Below are 15,590 nucleotides of genomic sequence, written 5' to 3'. Positions count from 1 at the left end.
ATGCCGCAGCTGTTATTGTTAGTAGCCTAGTGTACAGTTGATCAGACTGAAAAAGAGTCTCATTTCCATGCAATACAACATGTCAGATGGCTGGTGTTTAGGCTGCTACATTTATGGAAGAGTTTTTGCTTGTGTGGTAAGTGATGGGTTATCACGCTTGCTAAATACCAGAGGAAAGTAGAGAGAGCCCCTTGAGCTTTGTGCGCTGTGCTCGGCCCGTGCGACCTGCGATTTCTGTGAATCTGATTGGTTGAGACACGCAAAGCGCTGTAGCTGAACTCCGATATGAAGGACAAAGACATTCTGTGCGTTGAGTTCGAGAAATTGTGAGGCAAATGGGTCTAAAAAAACAGCACTTTGCTATTAAACTCTACCGAACAAACATATAAATGCAACATGTTGTTTTGGTCCCATGAGCTGAAATGTTCCATATGCACAAAAGCAAAGCTTATTTCTCTCCACTTTTTTTGCACAAATGTGTTTTACGTCCCTGTTTGTGAGCATTTCTCCTTTGCCAAGATAATCCATCCACCTGACAGTTGTGGCATATCAAGAAGATTATTTTAAAAAGCATGATCATTACACAGGTGCACCTTGTGCTGGGGACAATAAAAGTCCACTCTAAAATGTGCAGTTTTGTCACACAACCCAATGCCACAGATGTCTCAGGTTTTGAGGGAACATACAATCGGCATGCTGACTGCAGGAATGTCCACCAGAGCAGATAATTGAATGTTAATTTCTCTACCATGAGCCTCCTCCAACGTCGTTTTAGAGAATATGGCAGTACATCCAACCGGACTAAAAACTGCAGACCATGTGTTACCACGCGTGTTGCGTTTATATTTTTGTTCAGTATAGATCAAAAGTGGCGCTGCCACACCTGGTTTGAAAACGAAATGCCGACTTGCAACAGATGTTCCGGTGGCCCTGAGACCACTAATACCGCTAAACCGAATTAGCCTTTTAAAAGGAATTGGAAGGATTTTAGTACCCATTTTAAATTGTTGGTGTTGAGCTCGGGTATGGCCATATCCAACTGCCGTCTCTCTCTCTCTTTCCATCTCTCTCTCACTCACTCACTCACACAGATTTCTCTCTGGAGTGACCTTGTCCCTGTAAACCACGGCTGCCTCGGAGGAGAGGAGAGGGGGATGTGGAGGGGAGAGGGGTGTTACAAACCCATTAACTAGCCTACTAATATTGTTGCATTGGTTAAGTCTAGGGGTCTTTGGCCTCGTTACATGGTCTGTAACCTGACTCATTATGTCTAGGGGTCTTAGTTACATGGTCTGTAACCTGACTCATTATGTCTAGGGGTCTTAGTTACATGGTCTGTAACCTGACTCATTATGTCTAGGGGTCTTTGGTCTTAGTTACATGGTCTGTAACCTGACTCATTATGTCTAGGGGTCTTAGTTACATAGTTACATGGTCTGTAACCTGACTCATTATGTCTAGGGGTCTTAGTTACATAGTTACATGGTCTGTAACCTGACTCATTATGTCTAGGGGTTTTTGGCCTCGTTACATGGTCTGTAACCTGACTCATTATGTCTAGGGGTCTTAGTTACATGGTCTGTAACCTGACTCATTATGTCTAGAGGTCTTTGGCCTCGTTACATGGTCTGTAACCTGACTCATTATGTCTAGGGGTCTTAGTTACAGTTACATGGTCTGTAACCTGACTCATTATGTCTAGGGGTCTTAGTTACATAGTTACATGGTCTGTAACCTGACTCATTATGTCTAGGGGTCTTTGGCCTCGTTACATGGTCTGTAACCTGACTCATTATGTCTAGGGGTCTTAGTTACATGGTCTGTAACCTGACTCATTATGTCTAGAGGTCTTTGGCCTCGTTACATGGTCTGTAACCTGACTCATTATGTCTAGGGGTCTTAGTTACAGTTACATGGTCTGTAACCTGACTCATTATGTCTAGGGGTCTTAGTTACATTAGTTGCATTTGTGAGAAATCAGCATATGCACCTCAATGTTGAATGTACTGTGCCCAGGGAGAGAGCAACCTTACCTTGGTCCAGGGCCAGCTCTGTCTCTCTTGACGTCTGGGTCGGCCAGTCCCAGCAAATGATTATTTCTTCAGATGGTGCTGAAACTTAAATATGTACAAAAAAGAAAAAGCCTTCCCAAACTAAAGACTCGAAAAACTAACGAAAGCCCTCAAACAAAACGAGTTGGTTCCCCAAGCAGCCACTGTGACATCACCTTAATTGTCAGTACCTGATGTGCTTATCAAGCCTTGGCTCAGCACCTAGACCTGGTTGCTGCCCTCTGGTGGTGGAGTGTGGAAGTGTATCCTGGAGAGTGTGTTTGTCTATGTCCTAACACTAACCTTCCCCTCCACATCATAACAGGGGGAAGAGTAGGAAGTGCCATCATGTGACTGACACCCCCTGACTCACATTTGATCATATGGCCCATTCACTACCACACCCTCCAATGTGCTCCAATGCGTATCTTGTCATTATTGATTAGGTGTTGTTGGGACATCACTATCTATTAGCATTAATTAAATTCATAAACCCCCAAAACAGAATGTCAGTCGCATTGAATCCCAGCCATCTCTATGGTCCAGTGTTTATCTGTGCCTCATCATCCATATACCCCCTGTGGTGTGTATTCCACGCTGATTCTCCAGACAGTGAAAAGAGCAGCTGAAGGATGGAAATGGACAGCCATTCACAGGCTGCCTGTACAGCCACCCTGTAGAACAGTGTCACTCATCAGTATTCTGAGGCGTGTGTGTTTGTTTAATGTGTGACAAATGCATCCCTTTCAGACTCCACCCTCCCAGTGAATAGGCTTAACACAGCACCTGCCACAGAGGGAGAGATGGAGATAGAAGGAATAGAAAGAGAGAGAGGGGTGGAGAGGGAGGAGTGATGGGAGAGGATGCTTTCAAGGATCCGCATTTTTCTTCTCTCCTTTATCTCTGCTCTCCCATCAGTTGGAACCTCTGTATGAACCATCTGCATCCTCCCACCTTCTCTTCTCCTTTTCTTCCCTCCATCCATGTGTCCATCCTCCCCCTCACATGTTCACCCTGGGAGTGAAGGAGAGCGAGATGTTATTCTCATGTCCCTCCCACTTGCCGCTCTGCGCACACTCCTCCCTCCTCTCCTCCCCTCCACCCTCCCTCCATCCCTAGCAGCAACTCTCTGTGTGTTTTCTTCACAGTACTATCGAAAGAACCAATGTGAGATACACAGAGATGCCGAGGCTGAGCTTTGTCTAACCGTGTGTTTGTGTGAAAGAGAACCTCTAACGCCTATTGGTCCCAAATGCTGCAGTGTGTGTTTGTTGCAGTGTGTGTGTCTGTGTCCGCGGCTGTGTGTGTGTGAGGCATCACTAGGGGACATTGCATACTACCGCTGATCCTCTGAAGAAGAGATTATCTTCATCATCGTCAGTGTTTCTGCCTACATTTGTTCCTTTCTCTCTGAGGATTCTACTACAGACTAGACCTGGACTATCTCTCCATACTGTTACTGCCTCTACTGCAGGTGGCAGAAAAACAATGCTATTTTTGGCGCCATTTTCTCTTGTTTTCCATTGGCTGGGGGTACAGCTCGAGTGTAATTTTTTCCCCCTACGCTCCCGCACTCATTCACAGCTCCTGTAGCTCTCTCTCGCTATCTGGGAGTGGTGTAGCTCTCTCTCGCTATCTGGGAGTGGTGTAGCTCTCTCTCGCTATCTGGGAGTGGTGTAGCTCTCTCTCGCTATCTGGGAGTGGTGTAGCTCTCTCTCGCTATCTGGGAGTGGTGTAGCTCTCTCTCGCTATCTGGGAGTGGTGTAGCTCTCTCTCTCTCCATCTATCTGGGAGTGGTGTAGCTCTCTCTCTCCCTCTATCTGGGAGTGGTGTAGCTCTCTCCCCCTCTCTCTGGGAGTGGTGTAGCTCTCCATCTATCTGGGAGTGGTGTAGCTCTCTCTCTCTCCCTCTCTCTGGGAGTGGTGTAGCTCTCTCCCCCTCTCTCTGGGAGTGGTGTAGCTCTCTCCCCCTCTCTCTGGGAGTGGTGTAGCTCTCTCCCCCCCTCTCTGGGAGTGGTGTAGTTCTCTCTCCCCCTCTATCTGGGAGTGGTGTAGCTCTCCCTCTCTCTCCCTCTATCTGGGAGTGGTGTAGTTCTCTCTCTCCCCCTCTCCCTGGGAGTGGCGTAGCTCTCTCTCTCCCTGGGAGTGGCATAGCTCTCTCCCCCTCTATCTGGGAGTGGCGTAGCGCTCTCTCCCCCTCTATCTGGGAGTGGCGTAGCTCTCTCTCCCCCTCTATCTGGGAGTGGCGTAGCTCTCTCTCCCCCTCTATCTGAGAGTGGTGTAGCTGCTCTTTTGGACTTGTTTTTGTTGGGAGTCTTTTTCTCTTGTTCCCTCCTTTTCTTCACCTGTACTGGAGGAGTATCTACCTAGAGACCAATCTAGTCTGGAGGAGTATCTACCTAGAGACTAACCTAGTCTGGAGGAGTATCTACCCTAGAGACTAACCTAGTCTGGAGGAGTATCTACCCTAGAGACCAACCTAGTCTGGAGGAGTATCTACCTAGAGACTAACCTAGTCTGGAGGAGTATCTACCTAGAGACCAACCTAGTCTGGAGGAGTATCTACCTAGAGACTAACCTAGTCTGGAGGAGTATCTACCTAGAGACTAACCTAGTCTGGAGGAGTATCTACCCTAGAGACTAACCTAGTCTGGAGGAGTATCTACCCTAGAGACTAACCTAGTCTGGAGGAGTATCTACCTAGAGACTAACCTAGTCTGGAGGAGTATCTACCCTAGAGACTAACCTAGTCTGGAGGAGTATCTACCTAGAGACCAACCTAGTCTGGAGGAGTATCTACCTAGAGACCAACCTAGTCTGGAGGAGTATCTACCCTAGAGACCAACCTAGTCTGGAGGAGTATCTACCTAGAGACTAACCTAGTCTGGAGGAGTATCTACCTAGAGACTAACCTAGTCTGGAGGAGTATCTACCTAGAGACTAACCTAGTCTGGAGGAGTATCTACCCTAGAGACCAACCTAGTCTGGAGGAGTATCTACCTAGAGACTAACCTAGTCTGGAGGAGTATCTACCTAGAGACTAACCTAGTCTGGAGGATTATCTACCTAGAGACTAACCTAGTCTGGAGGAGTATCTACCCTAGAGACTAAAGACTAAAGACAGTGGATTGTTCCATCCTTTTTTCTTTGCTTCTATACTAGAGGAATCTCTCACCAGAGACATGTTATGGTCTCCTAGACTCTCTCTGTCTAACTTCCATGTGAAGTTGACAGCCAAAGGATTGTTCCGGAATCTCCAACTCCTCTCGGGATGCAAGAAGACCACGGTGGTGTTCCATGCAGGTCTGAGACACACACACACCTCATCACTCCATCCATCGTACCCCTCCTCTGTTGTCTTATCTCCCACGTTCCCTATTTCAACCCCCGTGCCGCGGCAGCCATTGTTGCCCTGCAGTCCTTCTTTACCAGGGGGTTCTCTCACTGTTGTGTATAGCCGCCATGTCTACAAATGTAGATGCCACTCTCTATGTGTCTGTGTGTGTATTTGTGTGTGTGTTTTCTACACTAGTGGCTCCACCATAGCGTGGTGGTGAATAGCCGGCAAGGCAGAGGGCTTCTTCTAACCGTGAAGCCCAGAGGGCCTTGACTCCCATGGTACCCAGACACACAGCCTCATCTGGCTCCTAGTAGCCTGACCATCGTTCTGTCATTAAACCACTATGTTAAGACTGTCTGGAACAGGCCTTTTCTTTGTGTTCTGTGTCATTGTATCTATTATGAAGCAGTACTATGGGCCGGCATGCTGGTTTTGTGTCAATCACAAGCTTGACTCCTCCCTCTATCTGTTTCAAATGGTTCTACATCTATTTACTGAGTCGTTTTTTTCTTGCTATTTAGTCTTTGGCATTTTGTCTGTTAACCTGTACTTTAGCCTGACCTGCTGTTTTTGTATTCAATCTAGACTACATATCTGTCTGCGTACTATTTCTGTTATTAAATGGTTATATCTATACCGGCTAGAATAATATTAGTTGCCAAGCAGTGAAATAGTGTGTAATAGTAAAACCGTAATATGACGTGTTGTTTTGTATCCAAGCTCAGGCTGCACGTGTCTGTCTGAGGGCGGCCTCCATCTTAGTGGTTTAGAGACCCACTTCTCTGCTGTGAGAGAATGTAGGTTACAGCAGGCTTTAGTCACTGCCTGCTCTGCGGCAAGGTTGCCCATTCGTGCAAGAGCTAATCTCAATGTTTTTTCAACGTTCGCCTGATGAGGGAATTATCTGGTGGAATGAGGACAGAATATTCCAAAGGAGGGACCAGGGAGAGATGTTCCCTTTCTGAAATCTGTCTGGTGTACTGGAGAGTTTAGTGGTATTTTGGGAGCGATAAGATTATACATTCTCTAAAGGAATGTTTATCTTCTCTAATGAATTCAGCCAGCCATTCCTTCTGGTTCTCATATTTATGCGATGAACAGATATCAAATCTATGTTATTTTTATACCAGGCAACCTGTTTTTAGGGATGTAGGCTAATTTAAAACAGGTCAGTAAGCATTTCGGTACAGGCATACTGCTGGGAAGACCCAATCAGTGGAGCACTATAAGGACCCCAGTTCAGTGTTGCTACGCACACATGTGCTAATGACACCCCATGTTCTCTCACTCACTCCACACAACGACCACAGGAGGTTGGTGGCACCTTAATTGGGGAGGACGGGCTTGTGGTAACGGCTGGTGCCAAATAGGTGGAATGGCATCAAATACATCCAACACACATGGTTTGATGCCATTCCGTTGTCTCCGTTCCAGCCATTATTATGAGCCGTCCTCCCCTCAGCAGCCTCCACTGACGTCGATATTTCTCCATGTGTTGCCATGGATACAGCCGGGTTGGGAGTGCAGTCGCCTCGTTAGGCGAGCGACACGGTCTACGAGGCCCCAGATATTGCAGTTAATGAACTTTGACTGGACTGCAGGTGGGCCAGGGGTCCTTCTAGATTTTCTAGGAGTCTGTAGCCATGTCACCGGGGACGTGTTCACTTGCGCCTGCATCTCAACTGACACCCTGTTCCCAATATAGGGCCCTGGTCAGAAACAGTACACTATATGGGGTACAGGGTGGTATATGAGAAGTTCTCGGCCTTATTGGGGGCTTGGTTTATTTACAATGTGTCTTACACTTCAGTTCTAATCATACTTATATTCCATAGTCACCTCAAGGTTGTCAGAGAGATAGCGTCTAATACTGAGAGAACAGCCGGTAAATATGTTCTGTGAAGCCCATTATAGGCCAGGCTAGCACACAGACTCTCGCCCTCCTGCCTGTGGCCCAGCAAGCTTTTACATGGGTGTATCCAATGCTGCTGACGCCACATCTTTTAAGTAATGTACATCAAAATCCTCATTTGACAAATCTGCTGCAGTTTGCGGATTAATGCCGTCAGATTCGCACTTTTCATTTTTCCAGATTTGATGTTTCATCTGCGCACGGCAGGGGGCATCTTTAATCCCACCCAGATTAAGACTACGGGCTACCTTTGTGTGTGTGTGTGTGTGTGCACAAGTGATGGGCACTGTTTACTGCCTCTGGCTGGCACATCAAACCCTTTTTGAAACGTATTCCCAACCGAACTGAAACCATGTTGGTGTTTGAGGCTACTGTAGTTTGCCAGAATGTAGAGAGTGAGAGTTGGACAGAGAGCCAATCCCTCATCAACTGTACAGTATTAATTACACTCTCCTGACTGCTGCTCCAATGGGCTGGCAAATTAAAATACAACCCACTTCATAGGATGGATTAAGACTGGATTACTGTGTGTGTGTGTTGGGGGCAGTAGCTTTTCCACCCAGATCAGACTTTCACAGCGCTGAGCTGTGTTTGTGTGTGTGTGTGTGTGTGTGCGCGCAGGGGTTCATAATTTTGGCTATAGCTTTTGCACACTGCTCAATGCTGTGAAAGGCTGATCTGGGTGGAAAAGCTACTGCACGCACACACACACACACACACACAGTAATCCAGTCTTAATCCCTCCTATGAAGTGGCTTGCATTTTTGCCACCCAGCCCATTGGAGCAGCAGTCAGGAGAGTGTAATTAATACTGTACAGTTGATGAGGGATTGGCTCTCTGTCCAACTCTCACTCTCTACATTCTGGCAAACTACAGTAGCCTCAAACACCAACATGGTTTCAGTTTGGTTGGGAATACGTTTCAAAAGGGTTTGATTTACTCAGATGACAGATCTAACACACACACACACACACACACAGCCACACACGCCATCCTCAACTAAAAGACACCCTCTCCGCTCGTCTTCTTCCTCCTCTCATCCAGCCCCTCATCTCTCCCTTTCAGTAGCACCTCTTAACGTCTCCTCTAGACACTGATCCAAGATCAGTTTAGTGTTTCTCCCCATGATAGTCATGACTTGTGGATGAAAAGCTGATCCTAGATCTGTGCCCAACTTCCATCCAGAGACTTTTTTTCTTAACTTGTAAAATATGTTCCAAATGGCACCACCTTCCCTATATAGCGCACTGGTTAAAATTAGTGCACTAAATAGGGAGTAGGGTGCCATTTGGGATGCATATAATATCCCACTGCATGCTAAGTGGCTAACTGACTGACATCTCTCTCACAGACTGGGCCCTGAACCTCTATCAGCCTGCATGGCAGATCCCAGGTACACACTCTGCAAAATGTCTGCTTGACTCTTTTTCCCTCCAGAAAGGAGAACGGAGAAAAAATAAGCAAGAGACATTTTGTAAAAGGTGACGATATGTTGCTGAATATGATGGAAATATATCTGAAGCTCCTCCCAGTAAACGGAAATACTACTGGCAAACATGTTATATAATAGTGGTCTATATATTGGTCCAGTGACATCCGCCTCTTAGGCAGATCAGATAAAACCTCCATGGCCTTTGTTTTGATTCTCTTCAGGAGTTTCCACCCTCATTGAAGTAAACCCAGATGATTGTCATAAATTACAGTTGTTTATGCTTCTGAATGAAGACTATTCATGTGGGTTGTGTGTGTGTGTGTGTCTGTGTGTGTGTGTGTGTGTGTGTGTGCGTGCCTACTGGGAGGATGTTTTGGTTTCCCCTCCCTGGTGTGTTAAAAGAGATTTAGCGATTAGCAGTCACCCACAGGATGCCCCTGTGGGTGTGGTGTTGCCGTTTGGGTGCTGTGGTAGGCTGTGAAAACACAGGATGAAAGTAGGCACCGCTCCCCCTGTTAGCTCAAGCCATGCATGGGGACATCCAGACTGGCGGTGGTGCGACATGCTCCAGGAAGCGTTGAAACTCTGTGTGTGTTACGGATAGTCTCTAGTCGTGTGTGTCCCAGGGTGTGGGGTTGTCGACCACAATGCCATTAGAAGAGGCAGACACACTGACAGAGTGCTAATTACCCACTAACACACACACACACACATGTTTCATACTCCAGCATGTTCCACCACTGTCTGTCCAGGTGTCCCTATGCACACACACACTGATGCATTGAATTTAGAAACAGAAAATGCATGACAAGAAAATATTTCTAACCCAAATGTCAGATTAGTGTCAAACTGTTAATAAATGGCTGTTGACTAATAGGATAATGCAATGTAATTGGAGATTGGATTAGTAAATTGTTTGTTATGAGTGTGTCTGAGCCCATGCTGGTTATTCTAGAACTAGGCGGATTGAGTTTGAGCTCGAGCTCCATGCTGGTTATTGTAGAGCTAGACAGATGGAGTTTGAGCTCCATGCTGGTTATTGTTGAACTAGACAGATGGTGGTTATTGTAGAGCTAGACAGATGGAGTTTGAGCTCCATGCTGGTTATTGTAGAACTAGACAGATGGTGGTTATTGTTGAACTAGACAGATGGAGTTTGAGCTCCATGCTGGTTATTGTAGAGCTAGACAGATGGTGGTTATTGTAGAGCTAGACAGATGGTGTTTGAGCTCCATGCTGGTTATTGTAGAACTAGACAGATGGTGTTTTGAGCTCCATTCTGGTTATTGTAGAACTAGACAGATGGTGTTTTGAGCTCCATGCTGGTTATTGTAGAACTAGACAGATGGTGTTTTGAGCTCCATTCTGGTTATTGTAGAACTAGACAGATGGTGTTTTGAGCTCCATGCTGGTTATTGTAGAACTAGACAGATGGTGGTTATTGTAGAGCTAGACAGATGGTGGTTATTGTAGAGACAGATGGAGTTTGAGCTCCATTCTGGTAATTGTAGAGCTAGAGTGATGGTGGTTATTGTAGAGACGGATGGAGTTTGAGCTCCATTCTGGTTATTGTAGAGCTAGAGTGATGGTGTAGGCTTGGGTTGATTCAGTAGATCAAAACCTCATACAATACAGTGTGGGTGCATGTTTTTGTTCCAGCCCTGTCTAAACTGAGGTCTAAGATTAAAGACCATGATTAGTTGATTATTAGACTCAGATGTGTTAGTGGTGGGCTGAAAAACCTGCTGACACTGTATCCCTCTAGCACCAGGACTGCCCATCGAGGTGACACATGAAGCCTGTTTCTATGACTGAGGGGTTATTGACAGTGTGGTGGCCATAAGGGGGCAGTATCACAGTGTTTATCCCTCTTAGGGAGAAGGTCACAGCTCAGCTGGTGTGGTGATGGGACTCCCATAGTGTTATAGCACTCTGCCTCTCATTGAGTTGACTGTGTCAGGTGGACATCTTTATATGCAAACACTATTAAAGAGAGCTTTACTAACATAATTTATATGTGATAGCTTTAGGGAAAGATGGAGATGGTTGATCTGGCATTATAGATATGATGAGTATGATGATCAACATGAAGTATCAGGGATAACTCTATTAACAGTCTGCTGTCGGGTCAAGAGCTGTGGCCAGTTTTCCCTCCTAATAAAACACGGCATGCAGCTTCAGTCAGGCATGAAATCTCCATGGTCCACTTTGCTCTGAGACAGCAAAATACATAGGAGAGGGATGGAGGGAGAGGAGAAGAGATGGCAAAATGAGGGAGGGAGAGAGGGATGGAGGGAGAGGAGGAGACGGCAAAATGAGGGAGGGAGAGAGGGATGGAGGGAGAGGAGAAGAGATGGCAAAATGAGGGAGGGAGAGAGGGATGGAGGGAGAGGAGGAGACGGCAAAATGAGGGAGGGAGAGAGGGATGGAGGGAGAGGAGGAGACGGCAAAATGAGGGAGGGAGAGAGGGATGGAGGGAGAGGAGAAGAGACGGCAAAATGAGGGAGGGAGAGAGGGATGGAGGGAGAGGAGGAGACGGCAAAATGAGGGAGGGAGAGAGGGATGGAGGGAGAGGAGGAGACGGCAAAATGAGGGAGGGAGAGAGGGATGGAGGGAGAGGAGGAGACGGCAAAATGAGGGAGGGAGAGAGGGATGGAGGGAGAGGAGAAGAGATGGCAAAATGAGGGAGGGAGAGAGGGATGGAGGGAGAGGAGGAGAGATGGCAAAATGAGGGAGGGAGAGAGGGATGGAGGGAGAGGAGAAGAGATGGCAAAATGAGGGAGGGAGAGAGGGATGGAGGGAGAGGAAAAGAGATGGCAAAATGAGGGAGGGAGAGAGGGATGGAGGGAGAGGAGGAGAGATGGCAAAATGAGGGAGGGAGAGAGGGATGGAGGGAGAGGAGAAGAGATGGCAAAATGAGGGAGGGAGAGAGGGATGGAGGGAGAGGAGAAGAGATGGCAAAATGAGGGAGGGAGAGAGGGATGGAGGGAGAGGAGAAGAGATGGCAAAATGAGGGAGGGAGAGAGGGATGGAGGGAGAGGAGAAGAGATGGCAAAATGAGGGAGGGAGAGAGGGATGGAGGGAGAGGAGGAGAGATGGCAAAATGAGGGAGGGAGAGAGGGATGGAGGGAGAGGAGAAGAGATGGCAAAATGAGGGAGGGAGAGAGGGATGGAGGGAGAGGAGGAGACGGCAAAATGAGGGAGGGAGAGGGGGATGAAATGGACAGAGAAAGGGAGGGGGAGAGAAAGGGAGGGGGAGAGATGGACAGAGAAAGGGAGGGAGTGGATGGTTTTGTATCCTAACTGCACTGTTGCTTGATGCTAATGCACTCCTAATGGATCCTTGGATTCTACCTCGGGCCCATCATTACAGAGCTATCCCAGCATGCACTGCTGCACTGTTTCTTAGCTCCACTGGGGTTTCAGTCGGTGTCTGCTCAGAGACCTTTAGGCGTATCCTCCTGCATGCTAGTGTGTATGTTGTGTTTCTATGTTGTGGAGAGTGGAATGCGAGAGACCATGCTAAAAGTCCTGGCCAGCACACTCAACCGACCTTGCTCTCTTTCAGTGGACAAGAACAAGGCTCGGGGGGCGCCGTTGGCGAGGACCCTCTCCCAGACCAGCACCACTACTCAGGTAGGAGGACCCAGCCAACCCCAGCCGCCCCAACCAGACCTGGTCCCAGTCCCTGCCGTCCCTCTCCCAGTCCAGGGACCAGTGGTCTCGGCATCCCGCCCAGCCCGGGCTCTAGTGGAGGCTAAGCCGGCCACGGTGGCCCAGTACCGTGCCCAGTGTGAGAAGAAGAACCAGAGCCTTCAGCAGCTCCGACGGCTCCTGGAGCAGGGCAACCGTCGGATAGAGGCCCTGGCTACCGTGGTGCAGCACCTCTTCACCGAGGTAACATGGGAATATGTCTGGGTTTTACTGCACCTTGGTGTGCTGTTCTGTCACTTCACCCTTACCTACATGTACAAATGACATGGACTAACCTGTACCCTCGCACATTGACTTGGTACCGGTACCCCCTGTATACAGCCTCGTAATTGTTATTATTATTTGTTTTTGTTATTTAGTAAATATTGTCCTAACTCTATTTTCTTAACTGGATTATTTGTTCATTAAGAGCTTGTAAGTAAGAATTTCACGGTAAGGTAACACCTGTTGTATTCGGCGCATGTGACATAAAATGTGATTTGTTTTGTTTGTTGTAGTTAGGCGCTTGGTGAGCTAAAAGGAATGTCCTCGGTCTATTTTAGTAACTATGGCCTTGTTGTTATAGAGGGCAGAGAACCAGATCTGTCCTCTGTGTGTGTTTGAGTAGTGCCATGGATATTATTCATGTAGCAATATAGATATAGTGGGTGTTGGTTGGTTGACTTGCAGAGCTTCTGTTTACATGACTGAGGAGGAGGAGGCAGGAAGGACTGTAAATCTCACCACACCCACTCACCATTTAGGGTCCATGGCTGTCCTCAAATACACAGGACCTTTCCATCCAGAACTATGTATGACTATTGATGAGTGGGTGTCAACGGTATGCTGTGGTTGGCTGAATGTGGTTGGCTGAATGTGGATGGCTGCATGCATGAAGTATCTGTTGTCTCTGCTGTCTTCTGTTGTCCACTGCTAAAACAAGCAGTTCAAGCTGTGTGTGTGTGTGTGTGTGTGTGTGTGTCTGCCACCAGTCAAAAGCAGCCTCTCAATGATAACACTGGTGACACTGCTATCCCCTATCAATATCCTACAAAATCCCATCCATATCTTATATAGTGTCCATCTGTACGTGGCTTTGGCTTTCTTAGACAAGGATCCTGTTGAACCAAACTGAGTTCCTGGTTCATGTCTTTTGAGGGTGTGTTCTATCAGTGTTTTAAGCCAGCGATTGGTCCAGCCAGGCGAGTGGGTGTGGCTTGTGTGCATAATACCGCCTGTCACTCACAGAATCCCGGACTTGAATAGGCTGCTGTGTAAATATTTGCAGAGATATTTACCCGCTGTCTTCAGGACGAACATTTGGAAACGCTCATTGTGATCAAGTGACATTTCTTGACAGCACATGTTAAACACAGTAGGATATTTTTAATTATACGCTTTGTGTATTTAGGATTGAGAGGAATCATCCCCAAATTAAAACACGAATTATAGACCATAATCTACTAACACAGAGAGAGAATGAGGTTTCACTACTCTGTAAATCCTTTCATGACAGGCATTTCCACATGAATCTTTGTCATACTTTTAATTATTCTGGTACGGCAGGAACATGTTTGGAATAGCAGTGATAATCTGCTCCAGGCGCCGAAATCCCTGGGCGTTTATAAAGTATACTGGCTCACCTTGCTTTAACAGTTTTATGAGGGCATAGTGAACTTTTCAAATTCTTCATCTGTATGACAACTGGCTAGGGAATGTGCAGCTCACAACATTTTCCCCCAGATTCTCTCTTTCATTCTCTCTCCGTCTGTGTTTCATTCTCTCTCTTTCATTCTCTCTCCGTCTCTCCCTCTCTCCCTCTCGCTCATTCTCTCTACCATGTCCTAAAGCTGATTTGGTCCTTAGTTTCTCCTCACAACTGGGACTTGCTGTCATGTTGTAAGTGTATCTGATATGCTACCCCACATCTGGTATGAATGAAGAACTGTAACATCACTGTTATGTGTTTAAAGGAGGGGGGGGGGGTAGGGAGGGAATGAGGGAGGCAAAGATGGATACATGGAGATGAAGGGAAGGGTGGTCTACAGCCTTGTGATGTTGACCACGCCTACCGTCTGCTGACCCTACCTGACCAGAGGTGTTACACACACTGAGCTTCACAATAACACACACCGTCTGTCTGTCTCTCTGCCTGAGTGGTGTGATAGTATTCTATCTGTCTGTCTGAGTGGTGTGATAGTATTCTATCTGTCTGTCTGAGTGGTGTGATAGTATTCTATCTGTCTGCCTGAGTGGTGTGATAGTATTCTGTCTGAGTGGTGTGATAGTATTCTATCTGTCTGTCTGAGTGGTGTGATAGTATTCTATCTGTCTGTCTGAGTGGTGTGATAGTATTCTATCTGTCTGTCTGAGTGGTGTGATAGTATTCTATCTGTCTGTCTGAGTGGTGTGATAGAATACTATCTGTCTGTCTGAGTGGTGTGATAGTGATGGGAGAGAACAGTCTATCTCCTGTAAACCTGGTTTTATCTCCTAGAGAAAAGAACAACCATGTGGTTTCACCTTCCACAACATTCACTCCTCCACAGGTGCTGTTGTGTGACAGACTGTGAACTGAGCGGTCATTTAGATAGTAGAAAATCATCTCCACAATGCTGTTCTGAATCAGACAACGTTGGTTTCTTTATCAAGTTAAGGAAATCATTCGTTGTGTCAAGTACTGTATCAAGTCAAGGGATTCCTGCTTCAGTCCGGTTGGTTTCCTTTTCCACTTTCTAACCAAACACCCCTCTGTGGAGAAGACAGACAGCTCTGGAATGCTTTTCCACTTTCTAACCAAACACCCCTCTGTGGAGAAGACAGACAGCTCTGGAATGCTTTTCCACTTTCTAACCAAACACCCCTCTGTGGAGAAGACAGACAGCTCTGGAATGCTTTTCCACTTTCTAACCAAACACCCCTCTGTGGAGAAGACAGACAGCTCTGGAATGCTTTTCTGGCTTTCTAACCAAACACCCCTCTGTGGAGAAGACAGACAGCTCTGGAATGCTTTTCCACTTTCTAACCAAACACCCCTCTGTGGAGAAGACAGACAGCTATGGAATGCTTTTCCACTTTCTAACCAAACACCCCTCTGTGGAGAAGACAGACAGCTCTGGAATGCTTTTCTGGCTTTCTAACCAAACACCCCTCTGTGGAGAA

At 46.9% G+C, this 15,590-nt stretch overlaps 1 protein-coding gene across 4 annotated transcripts in view; it reads left to right on the top strand.

Moving 5' to 3' along the window:
* Positions 1–15,590, top strand: part of LOC109878488 (microtubule-associated tumor suppressor 1 homolog) — a 79,243-nt gene that overhangs the window by 45,270 nt on the left and 18,383 nt on the right. For all 4 annotated transcript variants that reach the window (XR_004207885.1, XM_031817219.1, XM_031817217.1 and 1 more), the window contains exon 7: positions 12,304–12,632. Coding sequence is in view for 3 of the 4 variants with exons in the window: in XM_031817219.1 (XP_031673079.1) it covers positions 12,304–12,632 (329 nt within the window). In the remaining variant the exon portion in view is untranslated. The remainder of the gene's footprint in view (positions 1–12,303; positions 12,633–15,590) is intronic.

The sequence above is a fragment of the Oncorhynchus kisutch genome, unplaced genomic scaffold, assembly GCF_002021735.2.
Source record: "Oncorhynchus kisutch isolate 150728-3 unplaced genomic scaffold, Okis_V2 scaffold958, whole genome shotgun sequence".
Taxonomy (NCBI): domain Eukaryota; kingdom Metazoa; phylum Chordata; class Actinopteri; order Salmoniformes; family Salmonidae; genus Oncorhynchus; species Oncorhynchus kisutch.
The sequence above is the reverse complement of the archived record's forward strand: the minus strand, read 5'-3'. Positions and strand labels throughout refer to the sequence as shown.